At 46.1% G+C, this 23,947-nt stretch overlaps 1 protein-coding gene across 1 annotated transcript in view; it reads right to left on the bottom strand.

Moving 5' to 3' along the window:
- ITGA9 (integrin subunit alpha 9) overlaps positions 1 to 23,947 on the bottom strand; it is a 378,558-nt gene that overhangs the window by 277,029 nt on the left and 77,582 nt on the right. The window contains exons 14-15 of the mRNA XM_032162085.2: positions 18,048 to 18,202; positions 8,948 to 9,108 (exon numbers count right to left, since the gene is read on the bottom strand). Of these exons, the coding sequence (XP_032017976.1) occupies positions 8,948 to 9,108; positions 18,048 to 18,202 (316 nt within the window). The remainder of the gene's footprint in view (positions 1 to 8,947; positions 9,109 to 18,047; positions 18,203 to 23,947) is intronic.

Below are 23,947 nucleotides of genomic sequence, written 5' to 3' on the forward strand. Positions count from 1 at the left end.
GACCAGCCCTTATGTCTCACATGATCAAGGCACAAAGCAAGAAAACCAAAGGTTGTTCACAGCTAGTTCACTCTGTACTAATTAGGACTAAATTCAGTTGCAGGAGGTAAGAAAATTTCCAGAGCTTAAACAGTCCCATGGGAGGTAATAACCCCCAGTCCCCTCCAAGCAAGCCCAACAGTCAGCAATTCGTGCGTCTTCAGAGTGCAGAGAGGCTGCCATGCATCTTCAGAGTGCAGAGGGGCTGCCGAACAGAATCCCAAATGTGCATGGAATGAGGGTGAAGAATAAGATCTCAATAAATTTAAATGAAATCTTTTCCATTATTTTAAATGGAAACAATTACACTATCCAATAAATCCAGTCAAAATACAGAGTACCTCTGAACCAATGTACAAACATAAAAGCTGTCGTCTGGTGGTTTAACTGACCCCACAAATTTACTTTCCTATTATTCATCAACTTAAAAAGCCACAGGAAACAAGAAAGAAAAAAGGCTCTGATAATCAAACATCTGTGTATCAGGCATGACTTGAGTGATATGACCAACTTATTAACAAACATGTTAGAAGCCCAATACTCACTAGTATGCGATATACCCATGGAACAAACAAGCACCTGTACCTTGTGAATCTAAAATTAAAAACAACAATAACAACAAAAAAATCCTTAACTTATTCAGTTGTGTGCTGGAGCTTGCTGCAGTGGGTTTCCAAAAGCCAACCGTTAAATTTTCAGAAAGTTTACAAGCCAGGGTTGTTAAACACAGCCATTATTAAAAGTTAAATTGAATAAACTTAAAAATAAGTAAATTATATTAAGATAAAGGTAATAAATACTCAACACTCATAACTTCCTAATTATTTTACCATACTTTACTATCATCTATGCTCTTCAAGATATTTAGAGCTATTGGAAATACTAAACAACTATGTGCTATTGTGCGTCTCTTCCTAGCTCCACATTCAGTGATGTCTCATTGGTAGCTTGAAATCAGACATGATGAGAATATTTACACCAGGGAAATTTGCAAAATGCTACAAAAGTCATGCCCTCTCTTTTCAAGAGCTTGTTGTTAAGCATTAACAGCACATCACTGCTCTAGAACATAAACCCCCAAAAGCTGTCACCTCTGGGGGCCATATGCTTAACACAGAGAAGGTCCCAGGACTCTATTAGGAAGAGGCAGTGAAGCCTCTCACTAGTTTATAGCCCGAGTCAGGTTACTTAACCTCTCTTTCTTCATGTAAAGCCTGTAGAAGAGTATCTGGCATATAATAAGTACTAGTTACTAGTAGTTCTAGCTTATATTTATGAGGGGTGTTACAATGCAGTGGTTTAAACCCAAGTCTTAGGAGCCAGACTTGTGGGTTTAAATCCTACCTCTGCTACTTGTCGACTATAAGGTCGTGAGCAAGTTCCTTCACTCTTCTATGCCTTGTCTTTGAAACAGTAAGATGAGGATAAAAACAGTAACTATCTCACATGTAGTGACTCACAGTAACCAGCACACACTAAATGCTCAATTAGTGTTAGCTGCTTTCATCGCTATTACCTGAATATTATGAGAATTATTTTAAAATCATTTTCAAAAGGAGTTTAATTACTACATTCTTTAATACTAATTCCTGTATTATTATATCTCGCTTTTCCCCAAACACACTATTATCTACTATAGAGGATTGCAGAGAAATCTTGCTGCTTCCAAAATTCAAATTAACTCCTAGAGTAAAAATGGACCATGATAAAAGTGAATAAACCATGGAAGAAATTTCAAAACAGGAATGACTAGAAGGTGATTACTTTGAAGAGAATCATGCTTATAATGAATATCTAAGTTCAAGGTTTGAGGCAGAAGGGATCTTTATAATCACATCTCAAATATAAAGACAAAACCAATAAAACAGAACACATTATCATTATCATGTGTGACTTCAAAGAATACCAGTGTTAAAAGGGCGTCAACAGTATATATTAATAGATGAACCCAGTGTAAATGAATAACTGTAAATAGAAAGTCACCTCTTAAAATAAAAATTTTACCCATAGCAATTGCTACAAACTGCATCTCACATACAGTACAAATAACCTTATGATAAAAACCACTGAAGTGTCAATGCTGTGACCATACTTACATATTTAAATCAGCTCCATTTCAAAAAAGGACTTTAGGCAGGCAAAGCCTTTGGATTAGAATTTTTGTGCCTTCCTTTGCTAATCACAATGTGCTCTGTGGCAAGTGTCCAAATGCAGAAGACTAAGAGCCCTTCATTGCACCCAAGAAAGAAATCAATGGCCAAACAGTGCTCATGGGAGATATCAGCTCCCATGCTGAACGTTCACCACACCCTTTCCCTTCTTGATTCATCCTCAGTTTGCTCTCCAGCTATGCACAGCATGGCCTCCCACAGGAAGTGGTCAAGGCAACCCGCACTCAGTGAGCTGACTTCCAGCGTGGTCTCCAAAGCCCAGCTTCCCGGTTCCTTAGTGCCATCTGTGTGAGCAGAGTGTATCGCATGAGCAGCAGCTTCACACCTGAGCTGGATGATGAAGGTGGTTTCCCACACATCAGTTCTATGCATCCCAGCCTTCCCCTCTTTTCTTGCCCTAGTTTCCGGCACCCCTTACCAAACATTCAGGCCATCTATGCTACCTACAGACCAGGAGAGCCCGCCAAAGGCACAAAGCCAACTGCAGGAATCGAGAAAAATCTCCCATTTTCCTTGGGCACCCTATAGCTGAGAGGCTCGTCCTCTGTAGGACATATGTCCAAGGCCACCTTAGCGAGCACCAGGGCCCCTCCATGCTGCCCTCTCAGGGGTCCTCAGCCAGGATACTGTGGATCTAGGGGAGAGAAGAGGAGCCTGTTCTGGAGAAGCAAACTAAGATGACTAGTCTACAAGCATCAGATCGGGTTAGTCTGGAACTGACATATAGAAGACCACCTGGACAGGTTAAATAAATCAAGGAATCATGAAAAAGAACTATTGAAAAAGAACAGGGAAGCGCTGTATGCACCAATATGGAACAATCTCCACGAAACCTTTTTTTAACAAAATAAGTTTGATTGAGATATAATTTACATATATAACATTCACTAATTTTAGGTGTGCACTCTGATGAGTTTTAATAAATGCGGCCATACAACCACTACAATCATGATCTTAGAATATGTTCATCACCCCAGAAAGTTGCCTCATCTCTCTTTGAAGTGAGTCATCATCAGCCCTTCCCCCAATCCCGGGCCGCTGAAAACCACCAATCTGCTTTCTCTTTAGTTGGCCTTTTCCAGAATGTCATATAAATGGAATCATCCAGTAGGTAGCCTTTCGTGTCTGGCTTCATTCACTCAGTTTAATGCTTTCAAAAGTCATTCATGTTATTGTGTGTATCATAATAACACAATATTGTTATTGCTGAGTTGTATTTCACCTGGTACAGCTAGATTTTGTGCAGATTTGCCAAAATCTGTTCCTCCATTCTGCTGTTGGATATTTTAAAAGAAAAAGTAAGCTTTACCACAGTGTGCACACAGTATACTACTATTTGTATAAAATAAAAGGAGGTATACAGATTTCTATATTTATTGACAAGCTTTTGAAAGACATGTAAGAAAATGGAACTGTGGTTGTCTTTGGGAGAAAAATGGGATAGATGAAAGATATCCTTTCTTTGACAACTTCTGTAACCATTTAAAAATTTTAACTATACACACTACTGATTCAAAAAATAAACAAATTTTAAAAGTTTTCAGAAGACCTCACATCTAAGGTTGGCATCCCCTTTTGCCAAACCCTGCAACATTTTTTTTTCTTAGCTATTTCTTTGACTTCTCAAGATGACCTGGAGATTTAGCATGTTATTTTCCAGATAAAGAAGAAACTTTTGCTGTTTTTCTTTCTCCTCTTTCTCAGAGTTGTTATTAACTCCAACTTAATCTCCCTTTCTTAACTATCTGTTTCTTAAACAAGAAAAAAAAAAAAAGCTTTGATCACCTCTGAAAACCAGCATCCAACACTCTAAACTCACAGCATGTAATGTGATTGAAGCCATGGTCCCAAGGCATTTTGTTGGATACGAAAATGGAAAGAGGCCAAAACACCTGGGCAGATCCCAGGGTGTGATCTCTCAGGAGACCTGGTGGCCAGGGTGACGTCCCACCCTTCGCTAGGCCAGGATGAGCATCTGCCCACAAAAGCAAGGAAGGAGCTGCAGCTACTTAGGTTTCAAAGTTCCTTGAAAAATCCTTCAGGAACATAAAAGAACAATCTTATGAACATCTGCAGCTTCTCAGAAAGGCTGATGTGCATATTCCCTTGTCTAGTGTAGATTGTTTTGTTTTGTTTTTAACAATAATCCCGTTATTGGCCTTCTTGACAGTGTCTGACACATGGTTCTGTTCAAAAAAAAGTTCCCTCAATGCCTCTAGAGGGTGTCACTGATCCTCACAGTAGGGAATGACATCACTGCCCCTGCACTCTGCCTGGGTTTCTCTGCCATCCCTGCATCAGACTCAGAACTGTTGCCATCACTTCCCTGGTCCTGAAGAGCCTGCTTATGTGCCTGTCATGCATAGGCATTTGATCTCACAAAAGGCCTGTGCTCTGAAGGTATTGTACAGGATTAGAGGATGAGCACAGCTGTCATCCAGGTAAGAACACATAAACCAGAAAAAGATGGAGTAACAATAGGACACCCGCATTTATTCTTTGGCACAGGCCATGCATCCCAAATTCTCTTCTCCATCATCTCAAGCCATCACTTCCCAGCAGTCAGTCCAGACAGAGGCAAGCAGGCCCCACTCCATATCAGAAGCCTTTGTGACCCCACACTCTAGCTAACCTAATTAGTCACTCCAACAAGGTTCCACCTGACAAGTATCCCCAAAGCAGGAGTCAGGCAGCATGGAACAAGCTCCAAGAAGTTAGGAAGATGACAGTGGCATCCCCAGGGCCTAGGACAGTGGCTGCCACAGAGGATGTTCAAAACCTGTGGACTGCGCCTTGAACAGGCAGGATAGGGCAAGGCACATCTGATCAAAGCAGAGAATGGCCAGGGCTTCCCAGACTGGGCCCACAAGGTGGATTTCCATGGCACATAGAAAATAACTCCCATATTTGAAAAGTTGTTCCTGGTAAATTCCCCTGCAGTCCTTCTGGTTGCATCAGGAAGAAAGTTCCAGTGCGGTGCCAGTATGTCTTTAAGCCTTCCCTAGAACTTGATCATTTCCCTTTCTAACACATGAATGGAGTGGGCACTTTATCAGCAACTTTGACAAACAATGAAATCCAGCTAGAATTCTAGGACACTGTTGTGTCTTCAATATATTTATTTTTATAGTTACTTTCTGTTTGAGGGACATGTTAGATGGTTTTCTGCTTATAGAAAGGTACTAAGTTTCTGTTTTATTTTATTTGAGACCAAAGTTGGCTGATTTAAAGAGAAAATATGAAAGAAAATACCACAGGAAGTATGAGTTTAAGACCAAAAAAATGTAAAAATCATGCAGGTAGTGGATGGTTCCACATGAATACGACACAAACCAGGCCTCTGACTTCTGTGAGCATAAGAATCAAGGCAAAGAAGTGTAAGGAGCAGGTTCCAGGAGGAAAGGGGCAGGTCACGACAAGAGCTGGGCCCAGGGGATGTGGTGGCAGAAGATGGGTCTAGAAAGTAAGGTCAGGCAGGGCATGGAGAGCCTGATGCTGAGGGGAGGTGTTGGGCTTTCACCTGTGACTGTGAGGTCCACCAGAGACCTCCAGCCTGTCTGACTAGTGGGAGGGGCCCTATCCCCAAAACTGAGCTGAGGGAAGAGGGAAGATAAGCTGGGGTGCGTGAGCTCTGAGGCAGAGAAGCCAAGGAAGTGGCTGGAGCTGCCTCAGCTCTGCTGACCACAGTGAGGCCCTGAGAAAGTACCTGCCCTCCCCCCAGAAGGATGTGCCTTATCACAAAATCCTATACCCTCCGGAGGTGCCCCCCAAGATGGAATGGAACAAAGTCTGGTACAAGACAGTTAGCCTGGAAAACAGGTGTTAGCCCGTGTGGTCTTCCATGATAAAGTCACTTATCACCATATACGGAAAGAAAACTTCCAGGGAAAAGGAGAGGAAGGAAAAAAAAGATTGGAATAGGCTTAAAGAAAAAAAGAAAAAAATACCTAAAGATAGCCTAAACAAAGCAGGCCCAGCCCCTCATGCCGGCCCCACTGTCTGCTAGCCATATGGTGTGTGATAAGCCAGAATGCTTTTATTTATCTTCTTTGACTTGTCCATAAAGCCGAGAGCCCGCTCCACTGAGAAAGCTCCACTTGCAGTAGAGACTGCATCCTGCTCTTGACCCCTGACCAACACCCCCCCGGCCCCCGTTCCTGCTCCAGGAGGCGGCCTGGCTGCCACTCCCCTTCCCCTCATCCTTGCTTCCTGCCTCAGCTTCCATAGCTGTGTTCCCACAGCCAGTAAGCCCGGGCGGTGCCTGCTGCCTCCTCTGTGGACAGCTAGCTAGGGCATTAGCACTCATCCTACGGGTGCACTCTGCCATTTGACCAGTCCTCTGCTACAGGTCAGACAGTAACTGGCAGAAATAAACATTCTCATGGCTATAAAGTATCAGCCACCTTGAGTGTTCCTTGGCAACAATGTTGCCTCTTGAACCATAAAGGTCTCAGAGATATGTGTCTGTCTGGTGTATTTCTCCGCTCCCACGTCCTTGCATGAGAAAATGGCCAAGCAACCACTATATCCAAATGACTCTAGGTCCCAATTCACTGAAGCAGGCCTGCTCTTTTGCTCTCCCTAGAATGACCAATATAATCACGTCAAGGTCTGTGCTGGATCTGCACTCGAGAGCCCTGATCTCAGCCTCCAAACTCTTCTAACCGTCAGTCATCTCAATCTCTCTTCTTGGCAGCCAAGTTTTGCTTGAGTGAAGAAATGCCACTTGTTGGGTAGAGGAAGATCAGCAGAGTTGAATCTGCCAACAGGATGCCAAGTTAAATTTAAATTTCAGATAAACAACAAAATGTTTTTAGTATAAGTATATCCCCATGCAATATTTGGGACACGCTCATACTAAAAAATTATTCATTGTTGATCTGAAATTCAGATTTAATTAGGAGTTCTATAGTTTTATTTGCTAAGTCTGGCAACCCTAGATATCAGAAAGCAGCAGGACCAACCCCTTGCGCAGCCCTGATCCTCCCTAGTAACCCTCAGGGCCACCATAGAAACAGCCCTGCCTCTGGCCTGCACTTCACTATTGCCACTCCCTGAGTGCACTTTGCAAAGGCCTGCAGGCTCTATGTGGCATCTCATAGCCAGTACCATTGGTAACTAGGAACAAAGGATAACTTTTCAGCCAAAGCAAGAAGTTGCAAAGAAACCTAAAGGAAAGCTTTTGTGAATAGACCTAGCAAGAAGAAGCCCGAGAGAAGATGCCCTGTCCCCAGCAGGTATAAAAACACCAAGCACAGGCATTCAAAGGCCTGACAGTGTTTGCATATGAGCCTGTACTGCGCAGCCTCAAACCCCACCAAAGGCACCAACGAGCCAATGTAATTTAAGACTGAGGGGGGCGGGGCTGTATGGCTTAACAGGCACAGGAGCAGCTTTATAAATGGCCAGCATCCCAAGCCGTCAGGCAGCTGGTCTGGGCAGGCCCCTGCAGGAGTCCTGGCAGAAGACACAGCCCAGCCCCACAGAAAAGCATCTGAGGGGCATGGACTCATGGGCTCTGGGCCAGGCCAAGTACCATGGGTGTGTGGGGCATTTCTCTATATACAGCCCTGAAGCATCTAGAAGCAGCTGTTATTCTTCTTCTCTGGCACTAACAGGAGGACACTTCATCTCTAATCTGCAGACTTTTCAAACTATCAGTCAGAAGTCCAGTGGCTAATAAATAATATTAGGTTGAGCTATATGAAATTTCCATTTCTGTAAGTCAAAAAGAATATTGGCAATTATATACAGCCCAAACAAATAATAATAATTTGGTTGCTTTCTATTTATCAGACACCATTCAAGGTCCTTTAAGTAAATTCATTGTGTAATGTTTAATCCTGATGACCACCTTTCCAGGTAAGGATTACTGTGTCCATTTTAGAGATGCAGAGACTGAGACAGGGAGAGGTCACAATATGTGTCCAGCTGGATACACACTGGATCTATGTGTCTCCAAAACCCATGCTCATTCCACCTACCATGTGGCCTGGATTAAGTGCATTCTTCCACCTCCTCCGCTCTCTGACCCTGCCCATGGGTCAGTGTCTGGCCATTCCTGCAGCATCAGGCACTGCCAGGACTTCCACCCTGCCAGCGCCTGCTCCAAGGGCCACTCTGTAGCTAATCAAAGCCTGGCCTCCTGAATTAGCAGCAAAGTGTATTTAACAAACAATTTCAAGAGGAGAAAAACATTTGCAAGTTTATTTACAGTGCGAGGGGAAAGGTTGCCAAAAAATGCATTCCTAAAATAAATAGAAAGTAGTCAAGGGGGAAAAATCTAGTCCAACCAGTTTTAAAATGCGTTAACTGTGACCATGAGCTAATTTGTAGTAGACCACTGAGAAAGGCATCAGGTGCAGTGTGATCCAGCATCACTGCAGACCCAGAGGCATGTGCTTCCAAGGCTCTCCTCTGAAAAGGCTACTAAGCCTCATAGAGGGGAGAGGATGAGAAACTTCTCAAAAGAACAAGTCAAAGTCAGGGACCATCAATGGTCTCCTAGACCACCACGACCCCCCTTAAAGGCTGAAATCAACACGGTAAGATAAATAAAAGGGCTGTCCGAGGCCAACTTTAAAAGAAAAGAAGAAATGGATACGCTCCTCCCTGTGAAATAAAATGTTGGAAGAGCATATATAATACATAATACATAATAAAAGTAGTTTCCACCAACTCCAAATGAACATCTGCAGAGATCAAAGTTTGAGGATAAAAAGGAGGAGAGGACTGACCTTCACGTGGGCCACGTAGTGATGACACGTCTCCTCCATGTAAGTCAGCTGCAGTTTCTCTGTGACCTGACCCACGGTCTCTCCCAGCAGCACAAAGTAGACCCTGGGCAGCTGGCCCTTCTCCTTTTTGGCCACGTCAGCCATCAGAACATAATTCAGGCCTGCCAATAAATGAGAGGTCAAAATGTCAGAAAGGACCGACACACTGTGATGAGGCCACCTCTTTTCCTTGTCACGGGATCACATGCACATCTCATACGATACCTACCCTTCCATGGCAGGAGACTACAGCCCCAAGCTGAGACTTGCTCAGAAAGCAGCACACAGCCAGGGTGCTCAAAGAATCGAGAGAGAAGCATGATGTCCTCTGCCTTTCTAATGACTCTCCTTGTGTCATACTTCATGGCTCTCCATGATTTAAACCTCATGCCATCATGAGGTATCAACTGAGCCAGCAATATGCCCATCAACGAGGTGTACCGAACACAGGTTAGTGTCCTGACAAGCAAAACATCATGACAAACCTACAGAACATTACCAGAAGCTGCTGAAATTATCAAGGCTTTGTGTAATACTGACTTCTATAAAGCACATGGTTTATGCCCAACACAAGGGAACCATCTCGTCTGATAATTTTAACTCATCTCAACAAAGTTGAGTCGTGCTCTACAATCAGTACAAAGACTGGACCGCGTGCCTGCCATCGTTTACTGAGCACTGACTATAGGCCAGGCACCGCTAAAGGTAGAGGGGATATATCAATGAACAATGCAGGCATAAACTCCTGCCTTCAGGTAGTTTACAGGCACAAGAACCCAGATGAAGGCTGGAGTTGCCTTTATTCCCAGGTAGCCGAGTGTGGTGATCAAACATTTTGTAGTGCCTATCCTTTCAACAAAACTATGACCATGGTAGGGCCTGTACTGAGCTCCTCTCCTGCAAAGAATAACTCACCCCCATACCTGAATGTGTAATGCCAGATGGCAGAACTTTTGTAGCATAGTCTTGAATTTAAAAAAAAAGAAGAAAGAAAGAAAGATAAAAAAGATGATCACAGTATCAAATGCATGCTAGATAAACCTGGAAGGATCTATCTCTGTTATTTCAGAGTCAATAAGTAAATAGATAGGTATGTATTTCATTATGGAAATATGACTTTAGTGTCAATACACCTATTTTACTGCTTTTCTGTGCCAGAGGTCATCTCCTCCATAACCCTTTTTATTTTTTAACTGTTTTGGGGATTCAAGGAAATATGTTATTTTTAAAGTGAGAGAACAGGAATTTCTGTCCCTGGAATGACCAGGCGAGATGGCTGAGCAACAGAAGGCAGATGAACCAGCCCCGCCCTGTCTCCACACACCTGCCTCTTAGAAGCTGGGGGCTTTGCATCAGTAACGAGTAGCCCCGAGCCCACTGGCATTTAAGTAAGTGAAGTCAGGCACTAGGGAAGGCTCCGGCTTTTAATGACATCAAAGGGATCAGCCACCAGCGGAGGTATGAACAGGGAGAGAGGAAGGTGACCTGAATGGGCATTCTGCACCTGCCACAGGGCATATTTTTGATGCTTCTAATGGCCTCCCTGGGCCTCTGCCATCTCAGGGATCTTGCCATGCAGAGCTGACAAATTCCTAGTCAGCAGAGCCATCTGCCCCAACTTGTTTAATGCCAGCAAACAGTTGACTTACAAGGCAAGGCTGTGTCACCAGAAGGGACCTGAGACCTGGATACTGTCAGGAGGTGCCATTATTAAGAAGAAAATAATGCATACAGGAAAGTGCTCCCACACAGAAAACGCTGGCACCTGTGCAAGTGTCACACACCAACTCCAATGGGGACAATAGCAAGAAAAGGGGTAGATTCAGACTGGCAAAGCTTTGAGGCAATCCTGGAGACCACTAAGCTCAAAAACCTTCATTTTTTAAGATGAGGGAACTGAGGCCCCAAAAGGAAACAAGACTTGCTCCAGGCCAGAGAGCCACCCATCAAAGAGCTGAATCTAGGACTCCCTTAATCTCTGGTGCCAGGCTATTCCCACCACACTTGCTGTTGCTGTATGTTGTACATTACTTGACCAAAACCTCCCATTTTTTTAAATGCATGGATAGCAGGTCCAAACAAGTGCAGAGATCTACAACTGAACTCTAGCCAATTTACTTTCTACTGATCAGAACTTCCCAAACAACTGCCCTGAAGTAAGAAAGATAACATTTAAATGAAGTGAATTTCCAAGTTTGCTTAAGCAAAGTCATGGCTACAGATGCACATTGCTGGAAGGCAAGCCAGAGGCCACAGTTGGGTGAACCAATGTGGTGGAGGCAGCTGCTGAGCAGACTCTCCTCAGGGTTCCCTGACCAGCCTCCTTCCCAGGTGAAAGAAACACGGCTGCCTTCCCTCAGGAAGGGAGACAATGGAGAGAACAGTGAGACTGGACTATCTTACCATAGATGAACTAGCTGAGCTCAGAGAAAACCTGGGTGGAAAGGAACACAGGAAGATGGAACGGATGGTATTGCTCCCCCACCCATATCCTCTTGGCTTTTACCATTTCTCTGCTATCCGGCCCAAACTGCAACTGCCAGTACCTGCATCTCTTCTCCTGAGGGCTTTCTCTAGTGGCTCTGTCCCTGTGCATGGCAAGCCAGGAGTGCCAAGGAACTCAAGTCCCCAGAGCAGCCCTCCATAATGCAGGGACCCAGCTCCCTCACCCCTTGATGTGGGGTAATTCTGGGGCATGGTCTACACTGACTGCCAGGGTTCCCCAGCAGGACTGAGCTCCAGCTGCCCACAGTGGTAACCTGCTCAGTAATACACCCTCTATTTGGCTGCTCTGATGGCTAATTTTATGTGTCAAATTGGCTGGGCCACAGTACCCAGAATCTGGTCAAGCACCAATCTAGATGTCACTGAGAAGGTATTTTTTTATATTAGATTAACATTTAAATCAGTAGACTTTGAATAAAGCAGATTACCCTCCAAAATGTGGGCAAGCCTCATCTGTTGAAGGTTTTAAGAGAAAAAGACTAAGGTTCCCAAAAAAATAAACTGCTTTTAGACTGCTTTCAGACTTGAGCTGCAAGATCAACTCTTCCCTGAGTCTCCAGCCTACTGGCCTGCCCTGAAGAATTCAGACTTCCCAGACCTCATAATCTCACAACCCAATTCCTGAAAATCAACCAACTAATCCATTTCTTTCTCTCTCCATTCTGTTTCTCTGGAGAAGCCTGAGGTCTGCAGCTGCCTTCCTTTCCTGTTTCACTGTCCCATTTCCTTACTGGTACTTCTTGGGATATTTGTGTATCAACCACATGCACTCAGATCCTTGACCCAGGCTCTGTTTTGCGGAGAACCCATATTAACACAGGGTAAGTCAGGAAAAGCAAATAAATTCAACCTGCAACGTGTGCCAAGCACTGTGCTAGGTAATTTACAAACACCAACTTTACTCCTCCAAAGTTTCATCTCACTGCAGAAGTACTGATCCGGAAGTACTTATCTCTTGCAACTCAAGGGAGAGAGAAAGAACCCACAGTTCACAGAAACCGAGCTGAGGACAAGGCAACCGCTGCTCCTCTCTAGCAGGGTGTGTGCATGCCAGCATGTTAACCTTTCAGATTTCTCTAAAATGTTAAAACATACAATCACAGACATACCGCATTAACCAATTCACCAAGTGCAATCATTCTAGAAGCATTTCATCTCTAGAACTGCCTACTTAGTACCTTTCCTTGATTCAAATTTTGACATTTTAAATTACCCCAAAGGAAGTTAGTTGTACATCAGACTCTCTCCTCTAGAAGAAAGCAAGAGTCACAACGAGAAACCCTGCCTGAGGAGGCAAGAAGAAATGCTGACCGCTCATTCCAAAGCCCTGAGTGGAACTGGTAGTTTTACCAGCACCCACTGGTAAAGGGTCTGGTGGAAAGGGAAGCAGAGGACATGTCTGGGAAGCAGCCGATCAGCTGCCTGGGCTCCGAGGTCAGGGCCCTGGGACGGTGGGTGCATCAGGCTGTCCAAGTTGCCCACAGCCGGCCATGAGGTAAGCCAGCCTGGCCAGCCCCCGTCTGTCCCTGGGAGGGTGCTGGTTCTGATTAGGGCCTGCTCCAACAGTACATTTCACATCTTTAGGTTTTTCCTTCTGGCAGCTTGTGTCCCTGCCATGTCGAATGATGTCATGGTGATGGAAAAGCTGATCAGCCCCGAGTAATACTTTCAGCCACCTCCCTGCCCTGCCCCCGGCTGCTTCCCGAGGGGCCCCCCTGCACGGGCCTGGGCCAGGAGGGAGCCAGCTGTCTCTCATCAACTCTGGCTCTGGTCTCTCCCAGCAAGTTTTGATTAATTCCAGCTCTCCATCAGAACAAGATTTCAGCTGTGAAATTCTAACAAATTCTCCTTCCCGAGTTTCAGGCTGAGAACCATGGAAACACAGGAGCACTGGGTCAGAGTGCAAAATGCAATCACTCAGAGAGCGCCCCTTCCTGATTTTCATTTCACACTCTGGTGCAAGCCCAGAACTGCCAGCTTGATTCCCAGCCTCCAGAGATTGACAAGCAAATTTAGGCTTCAGCCTGGCCAGTGAGTAGGTACAAGCACTGCCCATGGGTGAGGGGCAGGGTCCCCTTGGGCAAAGCATTCACCACCTTCACCTATGCTAGCCAGGAGGCTCCAAGGGGCCACACGCTGTTCCCAGGCCAAGAATGAAGTAATTAATACTACTACTAGGGACAGAAAGAACTCCTATTTTAAAGCGCTTTATGAAATAAGTTGTAAACCTGCTCCTGGAGGAGCCCACAGTTGGAGGGAGAAGTCTGTGTCTGTGTCCCAGTGTGAAGCACAGTGCATGCCACACAAGGGGCCCGGAGCTCATCTAGAAGAGCAAGCAAGAGAGCAGCTGGTTGTTTTTGTCCCGTCTGCCTGCCCCCCTCCCACTAGAATACCAGCTCCATGAGGGCAAGGACTTTGCCTGTCCTGCTCACTGCTCCATGCCCCAAGCTAAGCAGGGTGTCTGGCACTCTGTAGGATCTTAATTATTATTGTTTGATTGAATGACCCAACAGGGATTCAGCAACTTGATGTAACTGGATGCTTGCTGTGCTGGTTTATGAAGCTGTTGTCCTCAGCTCCAACCCACCCTTCTCTACCCTGCACTGTGACACTGGGGCTGGGACCCTGCAAACCTCATTTGTTTTGCCAGAGGCTCGCTGTGAGGCTCTGCTAATATGGAGCATCAGAGGGAGCCTGCAAGGCTGGAGGAGGGCAAAGTAACTCGCTCCTTCCTCCCTGCTTCCTATTCCTACCAGCTTATCCCAGCAACAGTTTCTCACGGCAGCTGGTCTCAACAGCAGTTAATTGTAGTTTTCAATTTTCCCCCCCATTCTCCCAGAGCCAGCCTCATTGCACTCCCTCAGAGAGATCAGCAGCACCAGCCCCTCCTCAGAGGTTCAGGTCCTAGCTCCACAGGGCCCCTTCTCCAAGCTCACAGGTTCTGATAACCCCAAGGAAGTGGTTAACCCAAAGTATAACCTTGAACAGTGGTTCTCAAATTGAACCCATCTGGAGACTTGTAAAAACACAGATGTGGGTCCCACCTTCAGAGTTTCTAGTCAGAATTTGCATATCTAATGAGAGCCCAGGTGATGCTGATGCAGCTGGTCTGGGACCACACTTTGAGATCCACTGGTGCAGACCTGGAGGCGGCAGCTGCTTCCTGCAGTTACTTCCAGGTCCTCCATGACCTGTTTAACCCATTCCCAGTGCTAAATTTCCTCTGTTAAAATAACTGGTATGGTTTCTGTTTTCCTGACTGGACTCTGCCTGTTTCAGAGGCCAAGGCAGATTCACCTCCTACAGAGAAAGTCTGTATTTCCTACAGTCTTTACAGAGGCTACAGCAGCTTGTGTCCCGCTAATGAGCTGGTCCGGAATACTCCCATGACTAAGTAGGCACTGTGGTCTCCCATTTCTAAAGCAGGAAATAAACAGGCAGTTGGTGTCCCTTCTCTGTACATAGGCTTGAACCCTGCCAGGTAGAGAAGAAGAAACCAAAGGCACAAGACTAACATCAACTGCTTATGGCTCTCAAAACCATCCTCAGAGAGCAGGTCATGTGGCTGAAGATGGCAGCAGATAAATACCACAGAAGATACCACTTCTGACAGCAGCAACTAGCCCACCACAGGTATCTGTGTATTGCTCTGCCCAAATGCAGCCATCCTGCTAACAAACTCAGCCCAAGATATGCAGACATTGAGAGGTGCCTGGAAGGCCTGCCCAGGGCTGGCACTCATTCACCAGGCATTCCATGGACAAAGTCATCATCTACATGGTTCCTCTGCAGCTGCCAGCACAGAGAGTAGGAAGGCTGGTAACCCAGTGTCTCAGCTGCGGGTTCCTGAGGCGGAGGCCTGGAGATGACACAGAGTTGGCCAGCACCCTCTGCTGAGCTTGGACAGGAGTGGGGGGTATCTGTGTCCTGGAAGTGCCCATCCTTCCTCCATCTGAGACTGACCTTCCCAACTGTGCAGAGCCAAGAGGCTGCCTTCCTTACTGAACTCTAGGACACCTCACCCAGAGCTGGACCCCCACAGTTACCTGACCTTTCACCTCCCCTTCATTTCCTATCACATTTCCATAAAGCCTGACCATTTTTCCCTCCCCAAACTCTCCATTTCACTGCCAGCACATTTTCTGGCAGATTTCTGCATTTCTCTTTCTACTGTAAAGATTGAGATATGAATGCCAGAGAAAGTGACAGAAACATGTTGGGGATGAATAATTTTCTGCATTGCCTTATTACATTGAGATATCAAAATTCTCCAGTTACCATCCCCTTTAAGCCCGATTGTCGGGGAAACACACCCTTAGAGTGTAAAGGGATGTTTGACTTTATCTATGAACCCATGTGGCAGATGGAGGATAGGGAGGGGAAGTTAATGGGAGGGTGCACTGGTGCTGAATGGGCCCCACCTACTGTCAGATATCAGCCAGGTTGCTTCGCACTGCCCACAGGTACAGTACAAGATGCCATCCAACTGCCTGCCTCTTCCACTTTACCCCAACACTTCTGGGGCTATGGCTAAGCCTAGACCTTCATTCTAACTGTGCTTAGCAGTCTGTGAAAGGCTCATGATAGATGGGGCCCCAGAAAGAGCCACTGGTCGGGAACAGCAGAAGGAGGCACCCACATCTCCTTTGCGCTCAGCTCATGAACCTTCAAATCAGAGTTTGCTCCACCACTTGTCTCATGCTCTGAATCACTCTTGCTCTAACTTGCATCTTGGTTTCTTCTTCTCTGCTTCAGCTATACCAATTTACCTTCACTTTCACAGCAGCGATAAGTGAACATTGTCTAACACTGCTTCAAGACCAAAATAGTAGAAACTCTTTGTAACTTCCTTTAGAAGCTCCATGAGGGCAGGACTATATCTCCAGTGCCTGGCACATGTGGACACAGAAAAAGCATGTGTCGAATGAACATACACAGAAACTATTAATCGTTTGCCCTTTTTGAGACTTCTAGAATAGTTCTCATTCTTATGTGTATCAAAATTAATCTTCATTCTTTAAAAATGGTTTTTAACAGAGTCCAACTACATGATGAGCTGGCATTGGACAGAAGACAGACTGCCTAATTATGTGGAGGACACATGAGTCCCAGAACTATCAGAAAGCTTTTTCCTTAAGACTGTAGTATCTTAAACAATTATGGAGGTGGTGAGAAATAGTTGTTAGAAAGCAAAACTAAGTATCAAGATCCAAATTTAACTCCTGGCTTCAACAATATCTGTGTGATCTTGAGTGAGCTGCTCTTTCTCACTGAGCTACACAACAAAATGTTGTTAATCCTCCCTCACTAACCAGTTCCCAAGTTTTATTGTATGGTTTCATTCAATGTTGAAATTTCTAAGCTCTTTTTAAAAAATGATAAAATAAATATGTTTAATCATTAAGCTTATTCAATACACCTGAAGATAAAGAGAAATTGCCAATGAGACAGCCAAGAAGGATGAACATATAAAATAAGGTAGAACATTTGAGATGTGGCTGAGGAATGAACTAGCTCACGTAAATATTTCTGCATGAGTGGGCGTGTGTGCACACATGTGTGCTCCAGAGCAGTGCTTCTCACTTAAATGTACACAGGAATCTTGTGGGTCTCTTGCGAAAATGCAGATTCTGATTCAGAAGTCCAAAGTGGGGCCCAAAGTCCTGCATTTCTAACAAGTTCCCAGTGATGCTGACAATGCTAGGCCAGGGGCTACACTGTGAGTAGCAAAAGGAGTCACTCATGACATTAAAAATATCTAAGAACATCAGTAGGTCCAGGTCCCTGCTAGTGTTTTTGTTTGCCTGGAGTTTTTCTTTCTATTATTAAATCAGCCTTTTAAATAAAAATGAAGCACCTAGTAATATGCATAAAGCACCAGATTCATTTCCTTCAGGTGATCACGTGCTCTGAATTCTAATCAACACTGGCCCTATCTTGTTCTGGGGTTTAATCCAGTCTCTAGAGCTGGGCTAGCAAGTTGATTTTCCCCAATCAGGCAAATGGCAGGGACAGTTACCAGCTGTCAGGACAATGTTTGCCTCTTTTCAATTCTGAGCTGCCAAAGCAGCACCCCTCTTTTAGAAACTTAAGCCTCTATAACACCAGCATCCCAGTCCCGCCATCCATCTTTGGTCTCCAATTCCATAGTAAATGGTATAAGTCCCCTGACATCTGGCTGATGCTACAAGCTCAATGAGGAGCCTCCAAAGTCCTGTCACTTCTGCTTTCTAACTGCTCGAATGTTCCATAAACGCCAGGCTCTGGGCACTATATCTCCACCAGTCCCATAGGACCTGTGGTCCAATGAGGCTTCAGTCTAGCCCTCATATTTGGAAAAAATGCTTAGGGTCCAACATTAGTTGCCCTAGAGCTGGAGGTTGTGTGAAATTAGAAACACATTGATAAGCAGGAAAGAGAAGGGGAGGAACCTCTGAGGGAAAGGATGTCCAGCCTGTGTGCCTGCTGCCTGCAAAACCAGCTGGGAGGAACAGCAACAGGGAACATCGGAAATATCCCACTAGCCCACTCCAGCCCTGACTTGGTGGCTCATTACCAATCTCTCCTGGAACGTGTTTGCCACGGAAGCTGAAGCAGGTGGTGACGTTCAGGCAGTTCACAGGCTGCTGTCCGTCATGACACTGAGGCGCCGTGATGTTGATGGAGCCCGGGAGGAAGATGGAGACATCCACCGTAATGACAGGCCTTGCTCTGCAGGGCAAGAGAGGAAGGTGACTTAGTCGTGGTAAGGAGCAGCTCTCAGAACCAAACAAGAACTAGACCAACAGGATAAATCCTACGCCTTCAACCCAGCATGTAATTAAAGCATGAAATATCCCAAGAGAGAAGGGCTAGTATGTTCTGTGAGCATTTTTTTCTGGTTTTAGAAGGGGCATACTGCCTAGTAAATTAATAGTTAGCTTCCCAATAATAAAAGCAAGTTTGTTGTTAATAAAACGCATCTGGTTGAAGCCATAAATGAACCACCAGATGCTGGGTAATTATTTAAAATTTTACCAATTAAGTACCAATTTCCATTTTATTAGGGAGATAAGAATACATTTAAGAGGATTTCCTATAGCAGATGCCATGATTCAAGAAATAGATGCATACTCAGGTATTCCCTCAAGCATTTGCTGCCATTATGAGCATGAACTGCAATGTTCTAGCCCCATCCAGTTGGTCAAACCTCCTCCTTCATTTACCTCCACCAATTCATTGGGTATTTTCCTAAAAGAATTTGATAAGTGGAGTCCCAGCTGGTAATAGCAAAGTGCTTCAGGGCAGAAGAAATCAACCTGCCCAGTCTCATGACCAAATGAAACTCAATAAATAGCCATATTCGCCTCCCTGCCATGGACCATCCCCCAGTGCTTGATGAATGGACGGCACCTGTGGACTCCCCAGGGACATCCCACAAAAACTAAGAGTAAATCACACCATTCTGCTCCCACTGCAGACATCTGCTCAGGCAGCATTCACCTAAGCTGCCACTCAACCTTCTCCCCTCCAGGCCTCACAAAGAGACCCTTTTACCTCTAAGGAGCCCCGGCCTTCACACCACTGGGGTGACATAACAAGATTAAGGGGCATTAGTGGCTTGAGAACAATGATGCCCCTGTGTACAATGATCCCTCACAGAGAGCCCAGGGTGATAGGGCAGATGGGAATGATGACCCACACCAACTCCAAGGGAAGAAAGCGTTAAGGAAAATCTGGGTGAACAAAGGAAGTGAAGAGACACGAGGCACAGGTGGGGTGAGGGGACTTCACTGCTGCTACCATGCCGGGAGATGGGGTCAACAGAGAGTAGTGGTGACAGATGCAGTGGAACTGCGGGACTTCCAGAGCAAATCCGGCCACAGGACAAACAGAAGTCAGACAACAGCAGTGCCTGAAAGAAGGCCAACACCTTAGTCTTTCCATTTTCTTCTGGGTTCATCCTTATAGGATACTAGAAATAAATCGGAAAGTGGATATCTTACCCCTGGCCAGTGTGATTGTGCAGATGCCAATGGACATCCTATAAAACCTCGTCAACCTTTCAACAGCCAGCTCAAATGTTCCCACCCTGAGGAAGCCTTCCCTAGTAACCCTGACAGTTAGGCATTCTCCCTCTCTGTGCTTCCAGCTCTGTACACACACCTCTGACCCCCACTTACTAAGGTGAACAGTCATCGTCTATTTCCAAACCTGCCCCACCAGCCTGCAGCACCCTGCAAGGGCTGGGATCCGGTGAATTCATCCTCTCGTTCTCATAATAAATGTGCAAACACCCTTGTTAAATAAGTACAAATTTTACTCCAGCCCAGCAGACTGAAAACCACGAGTGTCCAAAGCCTCGCAGATGGACAGAAGTACCACGGAGAGCTGGTCTCCACCCTGCCCAGTCCCTGACGTGCCTGGTCATGGTACAGAAGAAAAGCCTAGCCTGCCCCATCATCCCCAGGGGCCACCTCGTCAGGGAGGAGGCCAAGTCCTCCTCTCACAAAAGAGCTCTGCAGAAGACAGTGTGGCAAGTAGGCAACAGACGTGGGCAGCCCAGACACAGTGACCTCAGTGGAAGTTGGAAAAACAGTATCCTTTGAAATGGACCACAGGGACCTTCACAGGTACATCTCCTTCCCACAGCTGTCAGATCAGTTCCCTTCAACCTTTTTGTTTCAACTCCAAGCATTGTTTTTGGATGAAGAAAAGCCCAGAAATCTTTCAGAGGCCTCTCTGATCACTTCCTGTGACCTCCAATGGGAGAGCACCGTGTGCCTATCACCCTGACACAGGACCTGCCCCGGAGCTAATCTGAGGGAAGCAAACTTCCTGAGGGCAGAGCGGGCCAGCCACACTCCTGGGGGCAGGGGAGACTGTGTCTCACAGTCCTGCCTACAAATGTGCCAGCCTCTGAGATAAAAGCAAACGAGCGCCCAAGGACAGCACCACAAGTGCTTTCAGTGCTTTTTTTTTTTCTTAAGAAGCTGGTAGCGGCCGGGCGCAATGGCTCACGCCTGTAATCCCAGCACTTTGGGAGGCCGAGGCGGGTGGATCACGAGCTCAGGAGATCGAGACCATCCTGGCTAACATGGTGAAACCCTGTCTCTACTAAAAATACAAAAAATTAGCCAGGCGTGGTGGCGGGCACCTGTAGTCCCAGCTACTTGGGAGGCTGAGGCAGGAGAATGACGTGAACCCGGGAGGCAGAGCTTGCAGTGAGCCAAGATCGTGCCACTGCACTCCAGCCTTGGTGACAGAGAGAGACTCCGTCCTCAAAAAAAAAAAAAAAAAAACCTGGTAGCTGGAACACTTCTCCCTGAAGGCTGACAGTTCAAATCCCGACACTTCACTTCCAGGTAAATAATACAACCAGTTGGGATGCCCTCTGACATGTTGCTCAAGGTGCCTTGGCCTTCTGCAAGGCAAGGACAGATAAAGAGCCTTCACCCCTGGTGCCATTGTTAGGTTACTAAGCCAGCCCTGGGGCCACCTACCTCCAGGGAGCTAATTTGAGGTCATATAGTTGAAAGCCTCAGTCAGGTTTTCTCTTAGCTGCAGCCCATAGCATTCCTAACCCACACACCTCTGGCCTCCTGCCCTTAGGAGCGTTAGGAACGATGAGCAATACGTATCTATGTGTGCTTGCACATGCGTGGTCTCCTAGCCCTCCCTGCTTTTCTAGTCCCACCCAAAACCTAAAGTAACTCAAAATCTAACGTCAGTTAGGCCAGGCCAAGCCAAGCCCCTACTTAACATAGCCAGCTGATGCCTCCAGGCCTTCTAGTTCACTGTTGCTCAGCTGAATCCTGGGACTTTATCAACGGCTGCCCCTGCAGACACCCAGCCTGCTGGCTCCTGAGACATGCTCAGCAACCCCTTTGCCTGCCCCACCTTGCTTCCTCTCTTAGGGGCTCCAGCTTGTCTTTGAAGCCTTCCCTGCTCTCCCTGATTCCCTTGTCCTCCTGGAATAGACCAGGGTGGTCACCCTCTGCTTCATCCTCATCCACATTCCCAAACTGAACCTTGCCCTGACCTTATTCCCATCTTGGGGTCTGGCTCAGAAGAAGAGGGCCCCTCACCCTCAGCCCATGTACCAGATTCCATCACTCTCACCAACCTCATCCCCCCATCCCTCATTCCTGGAGCAGCCTCCCATCCTCCCTCTTGTCTCTTCAACCTCTCCAGGAACCTTGGGGGTAGGCATAGGGTCAGGGCATCAGGGTTCACACAGATGAGGGTGAAGCTGAGGGTGACCATCTCTGATCTCTTCCAAGAGGATAAGGGACTTGGGAAACCAGATAATGGCTCAAAGACGTTCTTGGCCTAATCACTGATCCAGAGCTTCCCATCCTTAAAACACCTCCCTGAACTACCTGCTGGTCCCATTTGCTCCTTTGCAGCCAAGCTTCTGGAGAAGCAGTCAAGAGTCACTGTCTTTTCTTGTTTCTTCTCTCACCCACCCACTGCCATCTGGCTTTTGCCCCATCACTTCTCTAGCGCCACCACGGCCAAGGGCACCACTGACCTCCCCCTCCCCCTCCAACAAGTCTCAGGCCTCACTCTGCTTGGCCCTTCCTGCTGACTTTGACACCACTGCCTGACCAAGTAACCCTGCCTTATAATCCTCACAGCACCTACAACCATCTAGAATCACCTTCCCTTTTATATTAATAAGATCTGCATGTCCTTGGTCTCCTCATTCATAAGATGGGGATAACACCCCCACTTATGTCATGGATTGTTAAGAGGACTAAGAGTTGTCATGTGTTCTGTCAACAAGAGGATGGATGAACAAACTCAAGGATATTCAGTCAATGGAATGCTACTCAGTAAGGGGAAAAACAAGCAACACTCCAACATGAACGAATCTCAAATGCATCACACTGATTGAAAGAGGCCAGAAACAAAAGAGTCCATACTGTATATTCCCACCAATGTGAAATTCTAGAATAGGCAAGATGGATCTATGGTGATAGAAGTCAGAACAGTGGTTGTCTATCAGGAGAGGGGTATGACTAGACAGAGGCACAAGGAAACTCTCTAGGGTGATAGAAGTATCCTTTATCGTGGTGGGGTGGTAGTCACACAGCGTATGCAGTGGTCAAAACTCATGGAGTCATACACTCAAATTGGTGCATTTTATTGTATGCAAATTCTACCTTAATACAGAAAGACAACAATAACAAAGAATGAACACACATGAAGTGCTCACACTGTGCCAGGCATGCGGTAGGAGCTTACCAAACATTGGTTGCATTATTATTCACTTGCATATGGCTCCCTGGCTATAATCTAAGGTCACAGGCTAGGTCAGGTTTCCCATCAAATCCCCAGGATCTGATGCATGGCTGCATCTCAACAGGTCAATGTACCTTAGCTGAATGAATAAGATAATGGATTATTGCGACCACAACATCCTTGCATGCTCCTCTACAGCTGTCATGGCCCAATCACTCTTCTTGGGCCTTCTCTTGGCCTCTTGTTCAGGGCAGGGCTCCCCAGGCTCCTCTCCTAGGTCTCTTCTCTTGATATGTGCTCTCCCTGGGGTTCTTCTTGAAGAACTTTACATTTGTCCCTGTTGAGCTCCAACTCACCAGATTCAACCCCCCCATCCCAGGCTGGAGTCTGGGGTCTCCCACCCACTGTGTAACTGCCTCGCTTTACTTTACATCCATATGTGAGCAAACTCCTGGAGAAGGCTGTCCCTCACCATGAAGAAGAGAAAAAGAAAATACCCTTTGGATTGAAGCTCACAGCAGGAAGATTAAAAAATACAAGAATGATGAGAAAGCAGAGTCTATATGATGGACCTTCAGCCAGATGGCCCCGGTTTTAAGAGGGCCTGTTGGGCCAGGCACGATGGCTCACGCCTGTAATCCCAGAACTTTGGGAGGCTGAGGTGGGCGGATCACGAGGTCAGGAGTTCCAGACCAGCCTGATCAACATGGTGAAACCCCACCTCTACTAAACATATAAAAAAATTAGCCAGGTGTGGTGGTGTGCACCTGTGATCCCAGCTGCTCAGGAGGCTGAGGCGGGAGAATCACTTGAAGCCAGGAGGCGGAGGTTGCGGTGAGCTGAGATCACACCACTGCACTCCAGCCCGGGTGACAGAGCAAGACTCCATCTCAAAAAAAGAAAAGAAGGAAAAAAAAAAAGAAAAAAAAGTTTTCAACTGTGAAAAGTTGAGGAGTGTGTTTTATTTGAGAAGAATCCTGACAAAGCAAAGGAAGATGCTCAGGATAATGAAGAGAGCAAAGATGACATTATGAAAGCACCAACTAGAGCAACCAGCTTCACAAATCTAACCTCAATCATTTGGAGCCACAAAAGCTGTTTTATCCAGAGGGAGCACTGATAAAGAAAGTGAAAATCCAGTCACATGGGAAATAATTACAGGAACCAGGGAGGCCTTATCTTAGTGAAGTCACCACTTGGGGGACAAAATTGCCCCCTTCAGATACTAAA

Source organism: Hylobates moloch, unplaced genomic scaffold (assembly GCF_009828535.3).
Source record: "Hylobates moloch isolate HMO894 unplaced genomic scaffold, HMol_V3 SCAFFOLD_8, whole genome shotgun sequence".
NCBI classification, from domain to species: domain Eukaryota; kingdom Metazoa; phylum Chordata; class Mammalia; order Primates; family Hylobatidae; genus Hylobates; species Hylobates moloch.